Source organism: Pararge aegeria, chromosome 12, assembly GCF_905163445.1.
Source record: "Pararge aegeria chromosome 12, ilParAegt1.1, whole genome shotgun sequence".
NCBI classification, from domain to species: Eukaryota; Metazoa; Arthropoda; class Insecta; order Lepidoptera; family Nymphalidae; genus Pararge; species Pararge aegeria.
The window spans coordinates 14,506,494-14,534,452 of NC_053191.1; the positions used below are offsets into that span (position 1 = coordinate 14,506,494).

Genomic DNA, 27,959 nt, shown 5'->3' on the forward strand with positions numbered 1-27,959 from the left:
GCTATCACCGCTTCATAATTAATCATTGAAGTACTATTATCGTTCACAAACGCACTGCCAAAAAGGATGTTTACGCTTTTATTATATAGATAGTTAATATATAAAATGTTTTATAATTAGTTAAGGCACATATAAGTCTCAGTTCCTATGTAACTTCATAAAGACTAATAAAAGTCCTCTTTTAAAGGAGACTAAGTTCATAGGCTTTTATTTAGTGATAGCGGTTGCAAGCATTTTTTGCCAGACCCGTTAAATAAGGCAGTTAAATATTAATTTGAAATGTTATTGGGTTTACGATTAAATACTTAAAGCTAAATCATAAAAATAATTATCCTTATTAACAAAATTATACATAACAATATATTTGATTTAAGTATAAAATGTGTATAACACAAAAACGTATAAAATGTATATTTATTTGAGATTCAATATTGAAATTAGTTTAAATATATTTCTGTAACAAATATACACACGAAAAGTATATTAAGAAATATGCTTATCCATAAACCATTGGACGGAGTTAAAAAATACAAATAAGGGCATTTATAATTTTAAAAGTATAGAAATATTAATAAAATATTATTTGCATTGCCTAGATAGACACTCCTAATAAGATACACAGACAATTTAGCCTTTTGCTCATTTATCTACTCAACACTGTTAGAACTCACATTCTTGGTTCTGGTACAGTTAACTTAAGACTGAAAATGTGTTGCGTAACAAAAGTGTAAACCCCTATTTTAATAGCATAATATTTATGTATTCAAGCAATAAAAAATTGCATTTCAAAACAATATATTTTAAAATGTGCGAAACACTGCCGAAAGATATAAAAAATTGCAGTACAACAGAAATAACAATCTCAGATGCACTACATGCAAAAGGAATGTTTGATAGCTTAAATAGTAATCAAAAGAAGTTAATGAAGTATACAATTTTGAGCTTTTTAACTGTTTTTACGATTTTGAGACCTATTCCTTCTAATATGGCATTATTTACCCGCAGACAAAACACAACTATCTGAACAGAACCCTTTTAGTTCCGACATATCCATCGCAGACACAAAAAAGTAATACTTACATAATAAATGCAACACATTAGTTATTCGTAACACTCTTATAACACACAACGCGAAGTTAATTATTAAATTTTAGGCAGTATTCGTAATATTGATCAAAGTAATTTTAGTTTTGCCCCCAAATTCAATATTATTTTACATAAATATTGTTTCCAAGTTTGTCAAACAGTAACAAATGAAAATATAAAAAATCAAAATTGATTTATGTTAGAAAATACTCCATATTCAGGCACAGTGGGTGAGAAGTATTTCTAGGGTTAAAGTTTATACAGACTTTGATATAAAGTAGGTTAAAATATCATACAGTAGTTTCAAGACCACCCTCAGTTAAGGGCACTGCCTCCTCATCCAAGGGTAATGGCTCCTCTTTCGCCAGGGGAACGCACTCCTCGCTGAGAGGTGCAGACTTCAGATTCGGGGCGGTCTTGACATCGCATCAAATCTGCGAGGCGGGCATTGTCGAGACTGTTGAATGTGGTGTGGTGGGTCGCGAACCGGCGAGCGATGCGTTGAGAGATGCCATCGTGCCCATCTGAGGAAATGAGAAATTTGATAGCAATATTCTTCTTCATCGTCATCAATCGATCAACCGATGATCTCTACTGCTAGACGTAGATAGACCGTTTTGGTTCTCAGTTTGTTTCTAAGCCAGCTCAACACATATTATTACTTCTAGTTTACAAATAGAGACTCAAAGACCTATATTAACAGGTTTAAACAGGTTCGCATGTCTGGTCTTATGTATCTGTTCTTAGGGGGTGGGGGCTTTTTGAAGCCTATTTTACTTTTAGTTTTTATTTGTATTATTTTTATTGAAGTTGACAGATAAATTTGTATGTAGTTGTAATTAAGATTAATATGTTAATTTAATATGGTTGACAATAATAATTATGAATGTTGTTGTACAATAAAACAATGAATTTGAACAGACATGATGTATTAAAACTGCTTTAAATGACATGCGGAGGAATTCTTCACCATTAAGGTATGTAAGGAACTAACATTCACTTACACACAATGGTGAAAGGAAACATAGTGAAGAAACCTGCAGGCCTTCTCCATAACATTCTAAAAGGTATGTAAATTCTACCAGAGTATTTTTTTTAATCACAAGTTAGCCCTTGACTGCACTCTCACCTGATGGTAAGTTATAGGGTCTAAGATTGTAGCGGGCTAACCTGTTATGCTTGTAGTATGGCAGTCATACCCCTAATCGGTTTATACGCGACATCGCACCGGAACACTATATCGCTTAGCGGCACTTCTTTGCCGGTAGAGTGGTAACTAGCCACGGCCAAAGCCTCACGCTAGACCAGACCAGAGTAAATTCGGAAATTATAAATTCCCAAATTGCCAAAGTCGGGGAATCTAACCCGGGACTTCGACATAAATTCACAGCGATCACCTTTGCACCAGGGAGGTTTAGGCCATTCTCGTCATTCTGTGAGGAGACCCCGTGGTCTGGTAAGGCCGAAAATGGGATAACAATAATGATGATGAAATATAAATAGGTCTGTTAGTGATAATACCACTAGCTTATGTTTTCTGATGAACAGGTTGAGACAATACAAAAGCATACATACCCTCAAATGAGCCAAATCCTCCAGCTTAGTCAAATCGGACAATTCCAAGTACAGGCTATATACCAATAACCATCCGTACATGCCGGTAACACAGAACACGATCCAACACAGGCACATAAAGATGTTGTAAGCGAATATCATATCGTTCACTATAGCCGCAAATATGAACGCTATGGTGCGGAATGATATAAATACCCCAAATGAGTACAGCCATGGGACAACGCGTTTCTCGTACTCCTGGAGACAATTAAATTATTTGGATTATTATGACATGTAATTAACAGGACATCGTTTAACATGCTCTCCAAGGCACGCGGATACAAAGAATTCGTAAACTCCAAGCTGGTACGGAACTTATAATTCGTTAATTTAATTTTTGAAGTTATACTTCTTTAGCGGCGTTAGGAAAAATCATGGGAGTAAAATTATTCCTTTAACGAAATGCGCGCGCACATGTTTACACGATTTTAATAATAATAAATCTTTATTTGGAACAGTTACAATGGCACTTAAAATACTAGCAAGGGTGGCACTGCAATAGTAAAAACTGTGCTGCATGTACCACCCCATTAATAGGATGAAGGTAGTTGCGAAACCAAGTGAGAGGGGAATCGTCCGCCGGCTGACTTTTTAAGAGACGCGCGCACACCGTCACAAAAAAACCGAACCCTGAAGTTAGCTATAAGCTATAACAGTGTACACTTTTAATTGTCAAGTCTGCGGGCTCATATCCTGTGATTTAATTGATTCAATTGTACAAAAATATCAAATTTTAATGTTCAGTGAAACTTGGTGGTATATAAAGAGATAACTAGATAATGCGTTATAATAAAACTTTCAATGTATTAAATACCTTATTGCTAATGTTAATGTCGTTTTCTTTAACGTAGATTAAGAAGGAGTTAGATAAAATTTTTGAAAAGATTTTTGTCTTGTTACGCCGAAGAAGTATAACTTCTAACCCGTGTACATAAGTACAAACACGTGTTTTGCAATATGTGCATTATTATATTACAATATCAACCAATACGAGAACAATATAACAAAAAAGTAATGTAAAACTTCATCAACATAAGCAATGTAATGGTGCCAATCATCTCTGTACAAAACTTAATTGAAGCCTAAAAGTGGAACACGCAATAGCAATATTTTTGAGAGAGAGAAATATTACTAAAACTATAGAAATCAGAAGAGGTGAAAAAATTCGTCACATCCACGTTCATCACGATTATAATTGAGAAAAAGATTCGAAGTGGATAGCAAATGTGGTCTTAACTTTGTGGTGAAAGAGCAGGTAATGGGCAGGAAAGGTCTCAGAGGGTTCCACCAACAAGAGCTCTTTAAGTTAAAGAAGATTTTTGGTCCAACAATATTTTTGTTTAGTTTAAACATATGTGGACAGCAGAATTGGGACATAGACCTTATACTCCTATATATATAACTCAATCTCAGTGCAAGCAACCAAATAATAATTAAGATATAACTATGATATACATAATTAATACAACAACTATGATATACAATCTTTTCCTTTTGCATCTTTGGTTGCCTGGAAGAAATCGCTATGAAGCGATAAAGCCACCAAATTGTACTACCTTGCTCTATGTGTATATATTATCTGTAACTACTTTGTTCTTTGGTGTACAATAAAAGTGCATTCATTCATTAACAACTAAAAAATATGAAGCTCACTCCAAATAGCATTTTTTTAAAATGATCTACCTTATTTTTTCCCGTTAGCACTAACTAATGATGGTTAGCATAAAAAATAAGAAAATAATTAAAAGTTTTATCAAAGGCTTATTTAAATTCAAAATCAGTTTTTTAGTTTATTTTTCTTCAACTGTAAAATAGGACACGTTGACACATGTCCTATTTTTCTTCAACTGTAAAACAGGACATGTTTACACATGTCCTTTTTTATTTATAGATAGGTAAACAGGAGAATGGCATAGGCTATCTCTTTTTATACCAGAAAAAAAAGGTGATAAATAATGATGAATAATGAACTTGGTAATAAATACTATTAACATCAAATAACTGTACGCTTTCCAAACGACATACATATTTTTCATTATTATTGGCGTTAATTTTAATGGACGGAAGGGTAAATTGGGATAGTTTGTACTTGAAAGAGGTAGCAGCTTGCCTTAAGAATCAGTTCACACAAACAATTTTTTTATACATTATTTCTATGTGTCATTGGCTCTGCCAGCCATAATCAGATTGCATGTTTTATTGTTTTAATTTTGAGGGGTATTCCAGTAAATAAGGTACCCTATAGAGTTAATTATGGTCCGGTGAGTTTAACTTTATCTAACGCCAAACTCCAGTATTTGCCATGTATTCAGGTGTTTAGTATTTGTGTCTGTAAGCAATCACCGTGCCAAGGTGTTCAAATGTTTCTCGAGTCTGATCTTATGTTTCTTGGAGTATTTGTTTGCTTCCTCTTTGATGGTTTTTCCAAATATATGTGAATTTCCTCATTCCTTGTGACACAAACATATACGAATTATTTTTCTGCATTTACATAATTTCTCCTCTTATTATGTGGTAGAACAAAGAAGAACCAAACACAAACATATCAACAAATATAAGTCTATAAATGTATTACTAATTGGCGGATGTATTTCTGCAGTGTAAAGAATTGAGTATAAAGATTTGTATAAACGAAAAATAATTACCTTTCTCAATGCAATGATCAGTATAATGCTTGTAATCAGGACGACAACTGAACCAATCCAAGAGAACAGAGAAAACACTATCAGCACATTACGAACTGAAAAATGAATAAATATTAATAAAGTCTTTATATCTAGACAAAACAAACTTATGTTAATATGTGACAAATTAGTTCTACCAACCAATGTAGGACTTTCTATAAGAAACCAGCAACTTTACCATAAGATACAAAACAGCAATTTACTGCCTTCCTGGCACAGTTGTAAGCAACGTGGTCTCGGGTTTGATACCCTGAAGGAGCAAAGAAGTGATTCCCCCACCTACTGACAAAGAAGTGCCGTGAAATGATTCAGCGTAATGCCATTTAGGTACCTTACCGTATGGATTCAAATTAACAGTCATACCTCTAACAGGTTACCATCAGGTGAGATTGTAGTCAACTTGCCTAAAGGGCTACCTTATATTAAGGGCTAATTCAATAAACAGTTATCAACTGTAATATGATTTTGAAAAAAATTATTCACTTCAAAGTTACCACATATATTAAATCTTGCCCTATTGTGAATGCATTATTTAACTAGCTGCATATTAGTTATAATTTATGCTATGTAGAAGGATTTTCAAACAGAACTGTTGAGCACCTTTATGGAAAAATATAGTCATCATAATCATCAACCCATTATAAGGGCACGACTGTCCTCTCAGAATGAGAAGGGTTTAGGCAGTAGGCTGTAGTCTACCACGCTTGTCAAGTGCGTATTGGTAGACTTGACACACCGTTGAACATTTTTGGAGAAATCTCAGGCATACAGGTTTCCTCACGATGTTTTCCTTCACCGATCAAAGAAAGTGATGTTTAAATTGCTTATATTAAAATGCATATAACTCTGAAAAGTAAGTCAGTAGTACCAGGGCTTGGACTTGGTCACCACGAAAGGAAAAATATTAATTTTTCATTTAGCTTAACATTAAGTTTTTTGATGCTGGAAGATTCTAGCATAAATGGGATGAAACAGTTAAATGTTGAACAGATCCAGAATTAAAATCACACTAATATTATTAAGATGAAAGTTTTCATATAACTGTGTATGTTTGTTACTTCTTCATGCGACAACTACTGGACCAATGTGACAGAAATTTTGAATGGAGATGGATCAACTCATAGGCTACATTTACCCTTGACAAATCAACTGTTCCCGGGTCAATTGTGCAAAACACAATTGCATGTTAATGAGATATAACTATATATATAGTTAGCCATAGAAAACCCATAGTACTGGCTGCACTGTGTAGTGTTTGCCCCAATGATTAAGTTTGTGGAAGTAATTGCAAAAAATATAACATGTATTATTGACGGCTGATTGGCGCAGTGGGCAGCAACCCTGCTTTCCGAGTCCAAGGCTGTGGGTTTGATTCCCATAACTGGAAAAGGTTTATGCAATAAACATGAATGTTTTTCTTTGTCTGGGTGTTTACCTGCATGATAAAAGTATTTATATATATTATTTATAGAAATATTCATGCTTACTTTGGGACTAGATGGCAATGTGTGTATTGTTGTAGTATATAAATTATTTATACGCTGCTGAGAATGCCACAGGGCACAGCAAGTAATTAATATTTTAAACTCTCCCATCCTAGATATATTGGCCACTTCATGAAAATCCGCATTGTAGGAACAGTACACATTACTTATATTTATTATTTTACTCAAATGTAACTAACCTGGTGCACTGCCAACATAGACAAACTGAAAACTTATAACATAATATCCATAATGCACAGACCCTGGTGCTGCCATGCCCAGACAGTAGAGATCGAATATGCTTTGTGCAAAGGTGAACAAGGCAATGAACTGTAAAAGAAAAGTTATTACTGAATAATCAAATTATTAACTTTGAATCTCTTCTAAAAATGTGTATCTTTATAGATTAACATAACAAAGTGTGATTTTGTGATTTTTTGTCTAGTTTTTAATCTAGAAGCTACTGTTTACTTCTGAAAAATGCATGGGATAGATTTAAGTTACAATTTAGTTATAAGACCTTTAATCTTAATTGCCAAACCAATTTTGATGCAATTTATTTAATATAATTATCAATATAGATATGATGAAGTTTTGTTAATTTGTGCTTCTTTCACTTTGTTATACTATTTCACAAGATTACTGATTGACTTACTGACTGCAGATTTAATTTTTTTCTGCTTCTTGTTTGAATCCACCTGCCTAACTGGTAGAAATGTAACTATAAAATAACAGTCTTGAAGTTTCTAAAGTGCTTATAAAGTAAACTTGACAGAATTTTTTTTCTTTATAGGGAGGTATGTTTGTGTTGTACTATAGCGTTATTAATTTACTTGCATAATTTCTTACCACAGAAATGAAACCTGTAAGCAGGGATCCCCTCTGCAGGTCCAATACGAATGCATCATGTAATATAGGTTTTTGATACCATGGGGCTCTAAGAGAGCGTACTGATTTTGATGACCTTAGATTTGTTGATGATCTGAAATAATAAAATCAATATTGAAACTAAGCAAAATAGATATTTTCCACATTTTTATGTGGATGCAGCACTAATGGGCAAATGCCCATGCTCTAATAGGAAAGATGGCTTAAGAGCATACCAACCACACAGCTATGGTTGGTGAGGCTTAAAAACTATTATCACAAAGCCAGTAACCGAGTATAGAGTATTATAACAGAGAAGTCTAGAATCTGATTTCCAAACCTAAGGTAGTCATTACAAACAGAAATACCTGATGTTTCAAAAGTGCTTATAAAGTAGGCCTACTCGAATTTTGTGACCAACCATGAATGGCCACACCCGGGATTCAAACCCAGGACCTTGTGATTTGAAGATGAACATATTTACCACTAGACCAACGAGGCAGAATAGGTAATGTATGTATTCAATAAGATGTAACAGAAATAATGAGAGAGAATTCTTCCCTAGCGATAATAATAAAATTTATACATTGGAGATTACTTACTTGCCAGTGTAATGAGAATACACAGACGGCGTTGAACGGTATGTAGACGGAGTTTTACGGCCGTACATTATGTGGACTTTACTTCAAAACGGTTGACGCCCTGTGTATCATGCAGATTTGAGGCACAATGAAGTATAAACTTTGTGAAGTTAAACACCAGGGTTCAATAACAGATTACTATTAGTATGATTATATCACAAGTTTTGCATCTTTGTTGTTATAAAATGTTATTTTTCTTGTTTTTATTTAGAAAAGCCACACCTGTAAATAAATATTTAAAAATGGGACGCGGTCATAGAGTACATTTTTGACATAAATTAACGAGTCAAAAGATGTTGATTTTAATCTGTGGTTTTCAGAAAACAGAAGTTAAAACTCTACAATAAAGTCTAGAAACTGAATGATTTTTTTTAGCTGTCACAACGTTCTCAACAATATTTTAGCGAAAACTCAAAACTCACAGAAATTCCTTAAGGATAAAGGACGAGAACTTTCGGAACCGCCAGAATCTGAACCTTTGGAAGCAATGTATTATGTGTCATCTCTTGTTTCAAACGTCTCTGGTCTCATTGTAATATGGACATTTGATAAAGTAGATCGTAACTGCAATGTTTCCTACGACACTTTTTCATATACACAGATAACTCTCCTTACCTCTACCCTCCATAATTCATGCCATACCCTGTGCATCCACCAGCGCCATTGTGGAGGATTTTTAAACTGTTATTTAGCGCATACAACTGGACACTTTTTCAACTTTTCTCCCATATAAGATGACTCTCCTTACCTCTACCCTCCATACTCATGTGAAAAGGCTTATCCAGAAACACGGCAGAATGTATGAACCAAGTTCCAGCCAAGAATTAGGGACTAGCAACGCAGCTACAGTGTGTACTATTACACGAACCACATTACGATTTGGTAGAAAATAATTTTAAAACCTTGCGCCTGTCAAAGTCTCATAGCAAATACGTACTTGTTTTGCTATACTCGTTTCTTACATTTATATATAATTGACTATAATCGCATTTTGTCCATCTGTCCGTCCCGTGTGTCAGAGCCCTTATAACACCCGAATTAAGAAACGTAATAACACCGAAATCACAAATATGTAAATTCAAAGTAAGTCAGAAAAATCTGCCATCTAAGCTATCTTGCAGTACGCCCAAATAATGGGATTGTTACCCTAAAAGAAACAGTTCTTTAAAAAAGATCGCGACCGCATATTATATCTATCTTTGATGAAGGAGCCATACAACGACATAATAAGACATACTAAATGAGAGACACTACGTGTTATTTAATCATCAAACTTCTTTTTCAATATATTCACTTTTTACATAAATAGGTCCACATTGCCACAAACATCTAGGACATTCTCGATTAGTTTTTTTGTCATGTAAATCTAGCCAACCAAAGCAGGAATCAGCTATGGAAGGCTCGTTTTCGAGAAATTTCCATTTTTTGTCATAATTTTGCAGTTCGACTCTTTCGTGCAGATATTTTGTGAGCTTTTCTATTTTTTCAGCTGCGACCACAGTCAAATTTTCTTGTTTTGCTGATTCTTCGTTCGATTCTTGTATGGAGACTTCAGTGCGATTCTCAAAAGAAAGATCCCAGCTTTGGGAATCATCACCCAAGGAGATAGTAACCGGTGTTGCAGCTGTAACATTTTCTCTATTACGAACCTACGAAACAAAATCATTTTCAGATTTAATCTTAAATAAATACATGTATTCCAATTTGTTAATGATAGAGTCATATAAAGATTATAAAAAGTACATGTGGCAACAATAGGTGACTACTCCAAGAAGCTAAGTGGAGATAATTACATTTTCTAGTTTCAGCCTTAGTCTCGTTGCTTTGGAAAAAGTTCTGGGGGCCCGTGCCACATCTGCAGAACGGTGCCTGTTGCCCCTGCATCATGAATATGAATGGTGAAGTCTCCTGGCTGGAATTCATGAAATTCCTCATGTTCTCCGCAAACTGCGTGCTATTCTGCCTATATTTTTGTAAAAAAAAATGGCAGAATTACTGTTAAAGGCCCTGGCAGTAATGGCAATTTGTATTAATGTAGTAAGTTCTAGATATTAAGTAAAAATTATATTCATAAGATTTTTAATAATTTTTGGTAATAAAAATTATATTGGCAGATCAGAATTACGTTTGTCAGTTACAGTTACACGTGGCGACATGGGCAAACCCTTCCGTTGGAAGAGGCCTTTAGTCCAGCAGTGGACTGTTCAAGTCTATTGGTTAATGAATAAAAATAAAACATTTATATTATTTCTTTTGATCTGCAATCTAGCTGGAATCTGGCTTCTTGGTCATATGTTTATATCATAAACTACGTGTAAGATTAGAAAGTACTTTCATTTTCATCAATACATACTTCAACTTTAATATAACTTACCATTGTTCGAAACAGTTCTTGAAAAACTCAGAAGGGTTGTCTTTGTTTCGGTTGAGGACGTGACAATGGAAGCACTCATCACAGAACACTTGCCCGTAGTAAATCTTTGGATTCTTCGATGGTACTTTATGGCAGAAGTCTTGAAAAACAGTTGTAGTTTAAATTTAAACCTTACTAACGGTAACACGATACAGATTCCAATGTTAGTAATCAACAACTAGGAATCAAAGGGGATTTCTTGGGAATAGAATACACCTAAAGCATAAGTAAACAATGCCATTTCCAACTGGTTACTTAAAACAATCAGATCTTTCATCTAATAGAGGATTGGTAAATTATAAACATTTTGTAGCTTTATTAGCTTATGAAAAAGAGGAATTACAGACTTTTTTGCAGACTTTTTCTTCGTACGTTTTTCGTTTTACGTTGACAATTATCACTATGTTCTAAAGCAATTTCAGGGTTCAGTCATTCAGAATTGTTTCAGTAAGTGTATAAAATTATAAAGCAGTAATTTGACAGACAACGAAAATCTCAAGCCGGTGGTTCTAGAAGCATCACATTTCATACAAATTCCACCCTAATGGTTGTGTAATATAAGATGCAAATTTGTTCCTATTGTCGTAGGACTAATGGACAATTTTTTTTTTTCATTTTGATTTTCGTTGTCTGTCATCAAGGTAAATAATTTTAACTTACAACACTGCCCGCATTGCTCATGGAAGCTTTGGTCACCAATTGTCACCCGGTCATTCTCGTCCACCGGTTGGAGGCAGCGTGCGCATACGAAACGCTTTGGCTGATCTTCAGATTGATTTTCGTATTCCTTATCTAAATTTTTATAATACGTTTTAAAACCATCCATTCAACGAAACCTAACTTCCTTAGCGTGGGCTGGGGAAGCTGGGTTTCGTTACCAATGGTCGGTCGGACGTTACTAATCGTCTGTAACAATAAATGATCTACGTTTTTAATCTCAGTAGCCTTTATTCAAGATTTGCTTATTCGTAATCGAAGTGTCGTTTTCTCAACACCGTCCAAGAAAAGTAATTTTCCAGAGTCGAAAATTCTGTACTTCTGGTTTTCATTTCCGCTCTGTCGAAAACTAAAGAATCAAAGCTCAGTAGTTTTAAAAACGTTCCATCTTAGAGAAAAGGTTATGGAAGGCATTAAGTCCCATTGTTATGTCAATTATTAACGATCTACTGTGATCGCGACTATTTAGTATGACTATTGCTACCAGAATGAACAGCACTTGTGTTGCGAGAAACTAACAAATAAACCTCTGTTTCATTGCAGCATCGAAAATCACCGGATTTTTTTACTATTTGAGAGCATGGAAATGAGACGAACGCAACATCGATGAATATGGAAATCAGGGAATTTTTCTCATTGCATTTACGTACGTTCAGTACGATCTTTACATACTTTGACAAATGCTCTGTGAAAGATTTTATTTATTTACTTTCTTCCATTTCTGAACTGATCAATGAGCATCATTTGCTGTACAGTAGCATACAGAAATTTTCACTATTTTCGATTTTGCGCAATCTGGGTTTAGGGATCCTGAGCACCTCGCATAATATAGCTAAATCACCTAAAGCCCTCTAATTTACTAAACCAACATCTTCCAGCGCAGGGTTTTAACTCAAGGTATATGTACAGCATTTATTGCCACTCCAACTTTGTTATAATTCGATCTATGGTTACAGATCTGGTCGACAATGACCACAATCAAAGGCTTCCCTAGGTATGTCGATAACATGTATATAATACCCGTATGTTTCTTTTCTTGAGAAGTAGCTCCAGGCCCCCATTGCAACCACCAGCTGTTTGAGTGGAGGCGCGGACTGTCTCCCTTAAACCTCGTCATTACGTGGGTCTTGAAGCAATCGTTGCAAAACACGTGGCCGTAAAACATTTTCAATGAGGTTGGTATCGTCCGGCAGATGCCTATAATTATTTGATTTCCGATTTTAATGGTGACAAATTAAGTTTTAAAGTAGGTATCTATTTTATGTTGATCTAGCAAGAAATAGCAAATTGGATTTCACTAACAATACTTCAAGAATAAACAAAGATCATCAACTAATTTCATCAACAAATAAAAATATCATAAACTACCTATTACGGGCTACGACTGAGTCTAATGAAAGGCTTATAATCCTATAAGTCCTATGCTTACAACACATGCTGCAAATTCTGTGAAAGTTTTGATTTTCAATGTTGACGTTGTCTTCGGATTCAATTGGCAAGAAGCATCTTGCACAAAAATATTTCTTGTATTTTTGTGTTCTCTCCATTTCAGCTGCTAAAATTTCAAATTTATAAAAAAAAAATTCAGATTGTTTTAAATTATGGTTTCAGCAAATAATTTCCATGGCTTTGTGTCAGATAAAGATAGTAATTGGACTTAAAAACAAAACTGGGACTTCTATTATTTAAAAATAGAAAAATGTACAAATTCTTCTTAAAATGTTTCTAAGGAAAGTATAGGTAGCTTCTTGGCACTGACCTTTATTATACTATAGTACCTTCTTGGTGCTATGACTTAATTTGTAACTTTAAGGTCTAATAAAAATGTTAAAAAAATTTCCTTGTTCATCAATATATTATAGTGTACCTGGTACCTGATAAAAGCTATTGACCGATGTGCCCTTTTTAAACTGTTAACCGGTTTTTATTTTCATGTAAAGCACATCACTACAAGTGACGAATCATGACGGGAATCGTTAAAGAAAATTTTGACATCACTAGTTATACTTGTGTGTTATTCAACCGTTGTTTGTGTTATCTATCATGTTTTTATCAAAAAAGCGATGTTTGTGAAGTATTTTAGAGTTCAATCAACATAAATTTAGTGGTAAAGTACATAAATTATCTTATCTTTAATTCCTTGCATGATAAGAACACCGTACAACAAAGTTTATTTAGGTTATGAGTGAGATCTGCTGAAGCCAATATGAAGTCATGTTTTTTAGTTTTTATAATAGAAAAGCTGGCGTAAATATGCTGGCGAGGTCGTTAATTGATAGCAGACCCGTATAGTTACCTCTTAAACTAGTTTTACTGATGAAATAGCTAATTTTCTTTGAAATAAAGACTTATTTCGAGACAGTACAGTGCAAACTTTTCGTATTATGGTCGACCTCGATTTTGATGTACAGAAAAGACATTTGGCGGGCTAGCCTATGCATTATGATTACGAAAAACTAGTGAAGTAATACATAGCATGTTTATTCAATTTGTTGCAAAACTTTATTTGTCGACGTTACTAAAATTAATAAACAAACATTAAATTAATAAATTACTTGGTCTTATCACTATACATTGTCATTATAATTTACATTAGAATAATTATTAAATAATAAATAGTTATGTTAAAGTATATAGAAACTTCCTTTTCTATTCCTGCTAATATAAAATTGTTATATAGAAAAAATATTTTGTTTGTATTGTACTGAATAAAAAAAAAACATGATAATAACTAAATTGTTTACTGTTTGAACACATTTATTTGTTATCATTGCTGCTCAAACGGCAAGCTTAGCAGTTATATTCATATTTAAGCAGCATCTCTCTTAAGGATGTTGATATTTATATTGAAAAAATCATCCATGGAGGCCTATCATACATGCATATGAAATTGATACGTATTTTTCTAAATAACTGTGATTTGATGGGGATAACTACATTTGTTAACTTAATAGTAACAAATACAAACTCACCCAAGTCTAAGTAGAAGTCCATAATAAACTTCGCAGCTATTTTTATAATCCTACTACAAGGTGCCCTTGATTGCACTGTTAGTGGTATGGCAGTTATATTAAATCCATACCTATAGTCAGTTGTCTACCCTGCATCATACTGGAATTCTTAATTGCTTGGTATAATTTATCCCTCGTTTTTACCAATTTATCACATTAGTTAGTTTAGTAATTTATCCCACCAATCATTAAAAGTTTATTTCAGACCTGGTTTGAAATTTCTGAAAGCGAACCCCATAAAAAACCATTTTACCAACTTTATTATATTCGGATAACAAGGACCGATCCTTGTTATCCAAATATAATAAAGTTTCCCTGATCGATGTCCACAACTGTGGTCAATCTCCAAAGATATTTTCTGGCTAAACACAAGATATGATAGTGCACAAAAATAGATGCACAGTCTATTTCCTCACTTTCATAGTCCAATGAGATGGCAGTGTTGGTGAAATTGATAGAGATTAGGTGCAGGTTCGAAAGCTTGATGTAAAGAGCGGGGGTCTTTCTTTTCCTGGGATCTGTCTCCTGAACTGTATGTTGTATGTGGGGGGTAAATCAGAACCAATTTGCAAACTCTGGGCTGCTACTATGAATTTATTGAGGGCAAAGTAAAATACTATTCACTTGCCAAACGCGATCTGCAGTTGTGACATGCTAACCACTAGACCAACAAAATAGTCAATCAATACTTAGGATTAATTGTATTCTTCTATTTGTTTTAGAATGGTGCACCTGAATGTCCACAAGAGAAAAATGTCCCGCCATGAGAAAGCGAAAAGTGGCTTTGTAAGTACTTTTACACTTACTATGCAGTATGACAATTTCAGTGCTAGTAATTTCTGATTATCAAAACTTTTTCGACGGCCGAGTGGCGCAGTGGGCAGCGACCCTGCTTTCTGAGCCCAAGGTCGTGGATCGATTCCCACAACTGGAAAATGTTTGTGTGATGAACATGAATGTTTTTCAGTGTCTGAAAACTAAGAAGCGTTATATATTATAGTTTGTAAGAAGTTTGTGACTGAGTGAGGGAAACGATAGGAATAAATTTCTACTTTCCAACACCCCACCCGACACGTGATTTTGTTTTCGGTATATTGTAAGTATTTATGTGTATTATATTAATAAAAAAAAAATATTCATCAGCTAACTTAGTACCCATAACACAAGCTACGCTTACTTTGGGGCTAGATGGCGATGTGTGTGTATTGTCGTAGTATATTTGTAGTATATTCGTAGTATATTTTATACAAAGTAAAATATATCTTACAGCCTTAAGTTGTACATTCCATATTCAATAAATTAATCATGATCATTACTGGCCCACTACAGGGTACAGGTCTATCAGAATGAGGAGGAAAACCCTCCATAGGCCACCATGCTGCATGCATGCAGGCATGGTCTTGCCAGTGTGGATTGGTAGACTTTACACACCATTGAGAATGTTATGGAGAACTCTCTGACATGCAGGTTTTCTGACAATGTTTTTCTTCACAGTTAAAGCAGGTGACTTATTTGAAGTTCTTGAAATTAAAAACGCAGTCTAACTTTTGCGAGGCAGGGATCGAACTCAGTGATCCCGGAAGTTAAAGGCGGAAGCTCTAACCACTAGGCTATCACCACATTTCGTATCACTAATTATTAATTTCTGAACTTACCTTTAGAAGCACTGGCTGTAGGAATATGTACAAAGTTAAGCTTTAAGACATAAGTGGATAAAATTTATTTAACTCTTTCATGATATATCAGGTACATAATAATTAAAGTGTCAAATATTACATATCTTGATGCTCAAAAACGAATATACGATTGAGAATCGTTAAAATTCTAAAGGATATGGGTAACGTGAGCGTACTGTCAGTAAAATACTTTAACAATTTTAAGATTCCGAGATATTCATTATTTATACCTCCACTGACGCCACGGCAAATTTTTGAGTAAAATTAAATACGGGATACCTACCTACCTAATTTCCTATAACTACCTTATTTTTTATAACAAGTCCATTTGGAATGAGGCACTTAATTTAAGATTCGCACTTGGCTAGTTTTTTATACTGATCGATAGTCAGTATAATTCTTGAAGTCAGTACAATGCCTGAAGACTTCGAACAATGTGTGTTGCCAGTGATTACTTATGGATCTGAATCGTAGTCGTTTACTATGGGTCTCATAAGAAGACTCAGTGTCACTGAGCGGCCGATGGAGGGAACTATCCTGGGAGTATCTCGACGTGATCAAGTCAGATCTGAGGAGATCCGTAGAAGAAATAGATTAACAGACATAACTCAGCAAGTCGCGAAGTTGAAGTGAAGTGGCTATGAGCGGGGTACATAGCTCTGAGAGTTGTTGAACCCCCCGAAGAAGTGGACAGACGACATAAAACGAGTCGCTTAGAACTTCCTACAAAAGACCTATGTCCAGCAGAAAACGTCAATCGGTTGAAGTGTTGATGATAATTAGTCAATATTAATTTCGAGTTCGTGTACATACAATCAATGTTAGCCATTAATTAACCTTTATATACACACACGCTTTCAGTGTTCCTATTACGAGAGTCGTCGCAAGCCCGATAATCGTTTTTGATTAACGAACCATTCACCTCATAGTAAATTTAGCAGTTCTCTTTGTTTCATACGTGTATTCCGTGTTCCGTACTAGGTAGGGGCTCGTATTGATGTACGGACGAAATCGAGCTTCAAAAGAAGTCCATTAAACTTGGACATCATCGATTTAATGTTTCGATAATAGGATTAAAAATGAAAACGTTAGGTCTATGGTAGGCGAGACAGATTTAGAGATTAGAGTCATTACTACGGCTCGTTGACGATTTTAATTCAGGTGTTAGTGGTAATGAACGCGATAGTTTAGCGTGCACTGTCTTGAAAGTCGTATTTTGGACTTGAATCAACCATCACAATATTGTATATATTTATGTATTATTGATATTAATTACATAGGTATAAATTCATTATTATCAGTATCTATATATTTTATTGTAAGTTTATTATATGTATATATTATCCTCTTCCCCCCGGACCTCGATTGCGAGTGAACGTGTCCACAGTGTGTTTTAGTATTTCTCATTAATTAATATAAAATAAATTAAATCTTTAATTCATTTCATAATATTAGGACTACATAAACGAGCTGGAGGTTAAAGACAATTTAAACAATTGCGCGTGTGTGTGCAACCAGTGCGAAAATAACGAATCAGTTAAACCTATGTGTGAGAGTGATAACTAATATTTCATAGTGTTTGTGTGCAACAAACGGATGCTAGGTGTAAGTGAGAAGCAAAGCGAGAAGACATTTACATTTTTGTATGCATATGAAACTGCCTATGGTAGTGTGCTGATTGGCATTGATTGCAACTTACTTTGCAAACTTTATGCTACCCTAGTACATCTGAACAGAATATACGAAATAAAAATATCTATCTAAACGCAAGGAGTTTTTATATGAAAAGAAGTTAAATGAAAACAATTCATCGGACTAATTAAATGATTTATAATTAAACTGATATCGCTCTTTGAATAAACTTGCTATGTGGTTATGCGATCCTGGTACTCGCAAGCAAAATAAATTAAATATCTGCATTCCCAAGCAACTTGCACGGATCGCTGAAAGATGGCTACTTACTTCTACTAACTTTATACTATCCTGGTACATCTGAACAAACTGAAAGACTACGAACCTGTACTTACCATTGAATACAAACGAATGAACTTGTTTTGTGCTCATATAATCCTGGTACTTTTACGTAAAATATTTGAAAACTATAAATCTTTGATTAGGCTAAATTATTACTTGCGCACGTTGGTATCTCAACTTACCTCTCTCTAAGTCGCTGCTTCTAAGTATATGTTGATTGATTTAATCTTTTACATTTTACTCCTTTATACCTCTGATACCCTAATACTATGGAAGCTAACAAAATGGATAAATCCTTATCGGAGACGGATTTAAATCAATTGTCTTATCATACTAAGACGCCACCAAACTTCGTTAGTACACGGGCTAAAAGGAGGAGGGAAGAAGATGAAGGTTGTGATATTAAAAGCTTTATATCTAATCTTATGACGGAACAACAAAAGGAGATACAAAAGATTAGACTAGTACTGACAGAAATTAGAGAATCTAACACGAACATCGAGAATTCTGTGGCATTTTTGTCAGCACAAAATGAAGAGTTCAAAAATAAAATCGAGCAGTTAGAAATACAGGCTAAAAAAGATAGAGGATACATAACTATTCTGGAAAATAAAATTGAAGACCTTCAAATTTCTAGTCGTAAAGCTAATTTTGAGATTAAAAACGTGCCGAAGATGAATGGAGAAACTAAAGAGGAATTGGTCGAGATGGTGCTGTGTTTATCAAATACCATAAACTGTAAGATGGTGAAAAATGATATTAAAGATGTGTACCGAATAAAAGGCAAGAGGGAAGACACTAATACCCCTATAATAGTAGAAACTTCGTCTACTCTCATAAAAACTGATGTCTTAAAGATGTGTAAGGGTTTCAACATTAAACATAAAACTAAGCTTGCCGCCAAACATTTGGGATTTCGGACCAATACAGATACCCCCATTTTTGTGTCGGAGCAACTGACAGCGAGGAACTCCCGCCTCTTTTTTCTGGCGCGTGATCTTGTAAAGGCTAAGAAATTTAAATTCTGCTGGACAGCTTATGGCAAAGTCTACCTAAGAAAGGATGAAAATACTCAAATTCTTACAGTGAAATCTGAGGAGCAAATACATCAACTTTCTCAAGGAGCATGACTAGATTTATCAGAACAAAATGAACTGAAATTCACCTGTTGTAGCTTTATGCCTACGACCCTTTTTTATCTTTTATTACAAATTATTTTAAGTCTCTTAATAAATGCACACATAATACATTCCGCAAACAAAATTTACATTCACACTAACATTACACTACACACACTTATTGACTTCCTATACTTAATGATTATACATCGTACGTTATACATTTTACAAATAAATATATTGATTTGCCAATTAGACATGTTTTTACCAGAAAAATACAAATTAGTGACGATATTCAAGTTTATTTACACGTCAAATGGATAGTTCGCTTAAAAATTTGAACGAAATAGACAATGTTAATATAGCAAAAGCAATAAATTGTAATGTTGAAGATCTATTCAACTATATTCATGTCCAAAAGAATGACCTAAAAATTTTTACCCAAAATATAAGAAGCGTGTATAATAACATCAATGATTTGGAAGTGACCTTAGCTAGTCTAAATTTTGATCCTGATATATTGATATTGACTGAATGCCATCTAAATATAAATAAACCGGTACCTACAATTCCAAATTACACAATGTTTCAAACCACAAATCACATCAATAAAAATGACGGTGTTGTAGTTTATGTGACAAAAAATATTCAAGCAAACTTAAAAGAAATTATGTTAACTCACGCATCTTGCTTAGAAATTAAAGTAAATAATCATGTAATTCTGGGTATTTATAGGTCTCCGTCAATTACCAATGCGGACCATTTCATCAACTCTCTAAATTCTTACTTAGAATCCATTGAGTCTTCTAATAGTATTATTTTAACTGGGGATATTAATATAAACCTTTTACCAGCTATAAATGAGCAATCTTATGAATATAATAATAGACAAAACTACACATCTATGTTATCTATGCATGGATTGATGACAGGACATACTTTACCTACTAGGCTAAATAATTGCTTGGATCACTTTATGTTGAAACTAAATAGGAAAACCGCTTCTGCTCATATAGCCGTGTTAAACACGTCTATAACTGACCACGCACTTTTATTTTTAAATCTGTCACAAGTTAAAATAACTTATAAGGCTCAGGCTACGAAAGTAGTAACAGACTTTAATGCAGCTCTCAAAAACTTAATAGATAAAAACCTGAGTCAATTGTTATTTTGTCAGGACCCTAATGTTTTAGTAGAATTTTTAATCAATAAAATATCGAACGCCTTAAAGGAAAACACAAATACTATATGTATACCAAAAAAAAAAAGGACCATAAAACCTTGGATAACTCCTGGAATTTTAAGATGCATCAAAAATAGGAACAAATTACAAAAATCCTCTACACGCGATCCCTACAATATAATTATTAGCCTTAGTTATAAAAGATACAGAAACTATTGTAATAATTTAATTAAAAAACTCAAACACAACTATGAGAGAGAACAATTGGCAAATTCAACTAAAAACAGTAAAAATTTATGGGATAATATTAAAAATATAACACATATCAAACAAACTAAAACAGATAATACTATTCTCTTAAATCTTAAATCAACCCCCGACGATGCAGTTAATCATGTGAATAACCATTTTGCTGGCATAGGTAGTAAGCTAGCAGAAAAGATTTTATCTCAAACTAACATAGACGCTTCTAATGCATTTCATGGTTGTAACTCCTACTTAACATCATTTGTTCTCCTTGAGACTGACATGGATGAGGTACATGATATACTCATGAACCTGAAGTCCAATAGCGCTACTGGCTGGGACAATATCCCAACCAGCTTTCTCAAGTTAGCTAAACAAGAAGTTGTCCCAATTATTGTCCATTTAGCGAATTTATGCTTTAATAAGGGAGTTTTTCCATCACTTTTAAAGAAATCTGTTATAACTCCGGTGTATAAGGATGGGGATAGAGATGATGTCAATAATTATAGGCCTATATCAGTTTTACCTTCTTTATCAAAAATTTTAGAAAAACTCCTTTATATTCGGTTAATAAAATTCTTGAATAAATATCAAATACTATCAAATTCACAATTCGGATTCAGACAGGGAAGATCAACTGAAGATGCAGTAACTGCTATTACGTCTTTTATTACAGAGCAAGTTGATTTAGGTAAAAAATGCGTCTCAGTTTTTCTTGATCTCAAAAAAGCCTTCGACACTGTCTCTATCCCGATTCTTGTGCGAAAATTGGAATTGATCGGAATAAGAGGAATAACGCTGGAGCTATTCAAAAATTATCTTTCAGTTCGTACTCAGAGAGTTAAAATTGATCGACACGTTAGTACGGATTTAGACATTACATACGGAGTCCCACAGGGAAGTGTCCTTGGCCCTACTTTGTTTCTAATATACATAAACGATCTGTGTGAATTGGAGAAAAGTGGAGCCCGTATTTTTTCATACGCCGATGACACAGCAGTCGTATTCACTGGCAATGACTGGGAATCTGTACGACGGGATTCGGAATTAGGAATGTCGCGTATTGCTCTTTGGTTGAATAATAATTTGCTAACAATTAATACTCAGAAAACAAATTATATGTGCTATTCTTTAACCAAAAGGACAGAACCTAATATTAGCTTCTCTGTCAAAATTCATAAATACAGTTGTAGCGGTGATTGCGATTGCAGTTGTTCGGTTATCCAAAAAGTGGAAAAAGCTAAATATTTGGGTATAGTTTTAGATCAGCGACTCTCATGGCATAATCATATTGATTTAGTAAGTACGCGTATTAGAAAACTTATTTGGATTTTTAAGAAATTAAGGCATGTTGCATCAACTAACATACTTAAGACAATTTACCTTGCTTTAGCTCAATCTATTATAACCTATTGCATCCCCGTTTGGGGTGGTGCTACTAAAGTAAAGTTTTTAAATGTAGAAAGGGCCCAACGTGCCTTACTTAAAACCATGTATTTTAAGCGTTATCATTTCTCCACTGATAATCTTTATAAGCTTTGTGACCTATTAACTGTCAGAAAATTGTATATCTTAAACTCTATTTTGAAAATGCATAAAACAACAAAGTTTGATACTAGTCGACTAAGTGGGAATAGAAGAATATGCAATGTTTTACTCAGTCATAGAACAAGGACTGCTTTTGCTCGTCGACAATACGTCACGCAAGCCACCACTCTTTACAATAAAATAAACAAAGAATTAGCTATATACCAAAAAACGTTTTTTGAATGTAACAAAACATTGACAGCCTGGCTGAAGACACTAACCTATGAAGAAACTGAGGTGCTTCTTCAGTTTATTTCTACTTAAAATGTAATGGATATAGACGCACTTAATAACATGTACACACACACTCACACACAAACACACACTCACACGCGCACACACACACAAACATAAACACACCATACACACCAAGACACACTACTCAATCGTTTTATTTTAATTTTATCTTGTTTTTGCTATGGAAGAGTAAGGCCTCCTGACACAGGTATTTTGATGCTTACTAGGAGGTCTTTACAACATGTATCATTTACAATGTAAGAAACGAAATAAACGATTTTTATTTTTTTTTTTATTTATTTTTATATTATATATGTTTATATAGGTATATATGCGTGTTTATTTAAATGCACCACCTACCTCTCTTCTTGAGCTGTGTTTAACGCCTTTGGTTGCCTGGAAGAGATCGCTATGTAGAGATAAGGCCGCCAAATTGTATACTTTTTGTCAAATTTTTATTTATAATTTTACTATATGTTTATGTCGTGTACAATAAAAGTGTATTCATTCATTCACATTCGACAAAATTACCTTCATGCTTATTTCTGCCGCTAAGCAGCATTGTCGCAATGCTGTGTTATGGTCTGTACACCGTTGGTGTAATTACAGGCACATGAGGCCAAAACAACTACGAAAGTGTTGCTCGGTTTATAGACGATCGACCACCAGGTGTGCTATCCTCTTGGTTCATCGATTGTTACATAATTTAAAAAAAAAGCGCGTTCGCAGTTTTTAAATAAATAATGCCTCAAACTTTTTTTAATTAATCATCTAAGTTGGTTTCAATTTTACAGACTTATTTGGTGTAAGAACTATTGAAATCTTTTTGATAACAACCTCCCTAAGAGTTTGTTGGAAAATGCCGAGATATTCTATCGCGTACTAGTCGTTTTGTTTTGTGTTTTCAGTTATTCAGTTGTCAAGCGTTTAACTATAAAAATATATAACATCAATGGTTTAACAAATGCGCATAATTTGAACTAAACACCCATGACATGTGTAGACAAGTAGCACCTTTAAAATAAAAAATACCAAAACTTTCGGTTCCTATTGATTAATTCTCCTTTAGGCTATTAATGCCCTACTTCTGGTCATAAGCTGTTCCGATGCGGGTTAGTGGCCTTTAAAGTGTATAATCACAAGTTAGTGATAAAAACCGGTCGATTGCTTAACTTGCTCTACAAGGCACGGGGGTTGTCACCGCCAGTTTCCTAAATCCGGACTGGTAATGAAAATTCTTTAACAGAAAATTCCAATAACATAAAAGCTTTTACCCGACACGGGATTGGAATCCAGGATCTCGAGAAGCGTAGTTCAGCATGCTTACGACTAGACCAAAGAGTCGGTTGTAATTATGATAAATTCGTAGTATCACCAAGAAAAAAATATCATTATCATCGACCTGTTAAACACCTTTTAGATGACAGTTAGAAACTATCGACATTTGCGAGGAGTGATTAGTGATACTACGTACTAGGTGTCCAGTTATTGTTATGTGGTCACCTTATCTCACAAGGTTTTCAGTTGTCACGCGTTATCCGATGAATGTGCGCGTATTTCTCGTGTTCATGTTTCAAACTGAATGTTTCCAACGCAAACGTTTTTGTGATTTAGTGAAGTGAACGATAGGAATTTGTTAACAACATCCCACCCGACACGTGTGCATTTGATTTTCTTTTGTCGCAGATGTGCTACCACCTTCTTTTATTATAGTTTGTAAGAAGCGTTATATATTATAGTTTGTAAGAAGTTTGTGACTGAGTGAGGAAAACGATAGGAATAAATTTCTACTTTCCAACACCCCACCCGACACGTGATTTTGTTTTATTTGGATTCATTTGAATGATAATTTTGTTAGTAAATCTACATAAAAGTAGGCTAGAAAACCTGTTCGAAATTTGATTGGACGCTATCGCCCGTCCGTAGTGCTTTGATCAGTGTTGCTACTAAGCTAACCTAACCTAAAGAGAAATGAAAATAGCGATCAAGTCATCTGTTTTAGCTGTCCACGAAGACAATGACTGTACAGCTTGAAGTGACCCGTACCAATAAATATCCAATACCCCACCAGGCGCGAATTGCGAAACGTGAACCGTGCACGTAGACACAACCTTATTTCTTTTTTAAAGTATCCTATATTATATCTAACACTTCCAAGAATATGTGTACAAAGTTTCATGAGGATCGGTTAAGTAGTTTTTGCGTGAAGCGTAACAAACAAACTTACATTGAAATTTATAATATTAGTAGGGAGGATAGAGATTGGGATAGTGATTAGTAGGGAAGTAGGGATTACTATTAGCTATAATATGAAGTGAGAGTTGTTATGTTTTTAAAATCCTTACTTCCAGTGTTGTTAAAAATCAATTAGAAAACCATTTTGTAATTTCGTTTTTAATAACGACAATGGTAATTACCTATGCATTAATTGATAAAAAATCCTTAGATTACCTGCCACTGTTATGTACCGTTTAAAATCCGCCTACTAATAAAATAGGTTTTTAAATTAAACCCTAAAGAGTTTTGGGATTTTTGAAAACCTACGAAATCGTCTGTTTTATCGTGATAAATGATTGTATCAAGTGCCATCTAGTTACAACAACTAGATGGCACTCTCTCGATACCACATACATCGTTCGCGCGATCGAATAAGTACCCTTAGTGTAAGTTCACATGAGAAACTCATCACATCTACGTTAGCGTTAATCAGTCATTTTATTCGGAGTTCCAAATGTCACAATGTGAACGCCATAAAAATGCTAGATTCACTTTACTCCACAGTTGCACTCCATTATGCACTTCGTACATTCCCAAAAGCCTACCCTAAAATTGATATATAGCTCGTATAACAGGAGGATTATTGGCGTTTTTGGCACTACTCCCTCTGTATGCATACCCTGGCAAGGAGCCCAATGCTTACTCTCTAGTTACTCTTTGTACCTTCAACTAACCGTATGCCCAAAATCAATTCGCTTGGTTGCTTAATTAGGAAAGTAAGGACAAACAAACAACACACGCATTTATAATATTAGTACGGATTATTATATTAGTATGTGTTGTTTAACTTAAACAAAAGGTAGTACGAGATGGCTGTTCAATTTGTTTACTAAACAAAATGCTCTCACTCCATAGAGTCATCTGTGCGAATTGCGTAATTGCGACGAGCCTACGAACGTTATGTTTGTTAACACAAACAAACACAAAATCGTTTAGTACTATCTAAGTGGCAGTAGGCGACGGTAGTAAAGTATTATTAGTGATCGGTATCTATACAAAAACTGAATTGTATACCTACATACAGATTGGTATAGACACAACAGAGTAATTAAAAGATTTGTTTATTTCGATTATCCGTGAATATCGATCTATCCCTCATGCTTAAGCCCTAAGTGGACAACTTCCCTCGTACTTGTAGTTTGTACTAGCTATACCCGGACATCCATTATGATGATTAGTTGTTTACCTTCGCCGTTGAAATTAAAATGGTACATGCAATTAACCCAGTAATTAAGCGTTTGAACGTAATAACAGAACAGATAATACATAGTACCACATAATAAATAATTAGTTCTAAGAGTCCTTAACAGTACATTTAAAAGCGTTAATCTGATAGCTACTCTAATAGCGCGACAATAAGCTGAAATCTACTCGCAGCCACGCTACAATATACTAAAATCTACACTTAAATAGTGCGAGCCAAATTCTACCTCAACAACATTAGGATAATTCATAATATTGATTAAATTGGATAACGCTAGGTGATTATTTGGGCTTACTCACGCAAGACGCTGCTGACACCATTTAACGTTCCGCGCTGGTTTCCTGAAGGTCGGTCTTTATTTTGGGACCAAATTGTAGAAAAAATCTGATGAATCTAACTACACGTGCTTCATTGTGAGTAACCGACACAAAACCATAATCCCAACGATATCAGGCTCAAATAAAATTTCGTAAAGTGCACCGGCCTTCTATAACGGTGTCAACTTAATTTTCGAACATATGTAGCACAATTACGGGGTTAGCCTTTAAAATAAACTTTTATAAAAAAAATAGTACTTCAAAGATGTAATGTCAATTATCGAAGAAGTTCATAAATTAAGGCTTGAAATGACTAATGTTCCAAAACACTAACAAAATATTTAATACCGTAAACGCTGAAGAATTTCTATATTTATCAACATTATCTTGTTATCTTTCAAGATAGTGGTTATAGCTTCGGACAATAGATCCAAATTTATCTTTAGTACAATATTGTTTTTTGTTATAAGTGCAACGGGGATTAATATTTTAATTAGGTAAATGTGTTACAAATTTTCGATTTGCATTCACACTCAAATTTCGCTTATCATTCTAAGTTTGTAATATTTTACTTTCGTACGTAACTGAGTAGGTTCTTAGATATAATATGTTTTATCACACTCCTTTTGCTTCAGTTTCATTTTCAGATCTGGACGGAATAATACTTTCGGTCTTTGTTATCGCCAGCTTGTTATTATATGATACAAGCATTCTATTGTGGCTCATACAGATGATTACAAAATAGTTTTTCTTAATATGTGAAAATTTATTTTTCGACTCGAAACAATTTCGATAGAAGGGTTCGTGATGATAATAGTTCCTAACTTATTTAAAAATAAGCCTGTTATTTTCCAAAAATCAAGTTGATTGTTTGCTTAGTTAGGGCGTAAAGAAAGGATAAACAAACAAACATACTTTCGCATTTATAATATTAGTAAGGATTTTTTTGGCACTAACGGGGACCTAGGGCATAGGGTGCTCTCCTAAGCACAAAAGTCTATAAGAGCCAATTTTCTGATTCCAGACCGATACAGATACAGTTTTTCAACTGAAAATACTAGTACATTACATATTTGTTTCCAATCGCGTCTCAAAAATCCAGTCCAGGACTTCGTGAGCCACTATATCGACAAAGCATACTATGTATCAAAACTTATCGTGCAATGTTCAGATTCCTTTGTGTATATGTATACTGTTTGTGAAATAAATAACTAACGCTTACGATGACAAATGTGTTAATTAAAAATGTAAACACTTACGGTATGTGTTACCATGATAAATCATTGTGAAGTGAAGTGAAGTGAGGTGAAGTGAAAGCGATTATATATCACAATGTACAACAGTTTGCCAAGGTTAAAACGTAAAGAGACGTGGAAAAGAAAGAGCGGGGTAAGTTGTTAAAATTGACGCTAACTTTATTAAATGCCGATTTATAAGGTTTTATAAGTTTCACCGCTCTGTCTGTTTGACTTCGTGTCCTAACACCACTGCATAGTAATAAATTATAGTCCCGTTTCTATTTACCTGTCTTATATTAATTTGATAAATCTTATGTTAGTTTTTGGTGTAAATTATGATTTGAAAATGTAAAAAATAAATACATTTATGTAGGTATAAGGAAAA

The 27,959-nt window shown here is 34.2% G+C and overlaps 3 protein-coding genes across 9 annotated transcripts in view; 1 reads left to right on the forward strand and 2 right to left on the reverse strand.

The window, feature by feature from the left end:
* Positions 1-397: 397 nt before the first annotated feature.
* LOC120628356 lies at positions 398-8,622 on the reverse strand. Its single transcript, XM_039896682.1, has 6 exons — positions 8,338-8,622; positions 7,718-7,850; positions 7,069-7,198; positions 5,346-5,440; positions 2,662-2,898; positions 398-1,610 (listed from the first exon to the last, which is right to left on the reverse strand). Exons 1-6 carry the CDS (start codon positions 8,403-8,405, stop codon positions 1,515-1,517), a joined length of 759 nt encoding a protein of 252 aa, XP_039752616.1. The 5' UTR covers positions 8,406-8,622; the 3' UTR covers positions 398-1,514.
* A 1,017-nt stretch (positions 8,623-9,639) lies between these two features.
* LOC120628223 (cysteine and glycine-rich protein 1-like) lies at positions 9,640-13,138 on the reverse strand. Of its 4 annotated transcripts, none has more exons than XM_039896484.1 (6): positions 12,936-13,138; positions 12,527-12,703; positions 11,450-11,581; positions 10,751-10,889; positions 10,170-10,254; positions 9,640-10,025 (listed from the first exon to the last, which is right to left on the reverse strand). In XM_039896484.1, exons 1-6 carry the CDS (start codon positions 13,051-13,053, stop codon positions 9,645-9,647), a joined length of 1,032 nt encoding a protein of 343 aa, XP_039752418.1. In that variant the 5' UTR covers positions 13,054-13,138; the 3' UTR covers positions 9,640-9,644. The 4 variants fall into 4 exon arrangements, with proteins under 4 accessions (XP_039752418.1, XP_039752417.1, XP_039752416.1 ...); XM_039896483.1 differs by having other exon boundaries at positions 9,640-10,000; positions 10,170-10,288; XM_039896482.1 differs by having other exon boundaries at positions 9,640-10,000; positions 10,170-10,339.
* A 385-nt stretch (positions 13,139-13,523) lies between these two features.
* Positions 13,524-27,959, forward strand: part of LOC120628458 (protein diaphanous) — a 53,349-nt gene continuing 38,913 nt past the window's right edge. For 2 of the 4 annotated variants that reach the window (XM_039896837.1, XM_039896843.1), the window contains exons 1-2: positions 13,524-13,613; positions 15,240-15,303. In XM_039896837.1, coding sequence (XP_039752771.1) covers positions 15,241-15,303 — 63 coding nt within the window. In that variant the 5' untranslated portion in view covers positions 13,524-13,613; position 15,240. Of the gene's footprint in view, positions 13,614-15,239; positions 15,304-24,083; positions 24,255-27,360; positions 27,726-27,959 lie in introns of those variants that run through there. The other 2 variants (XM_039896839.1, XM_039896838.1) reach the window with 2 other exon arrangements.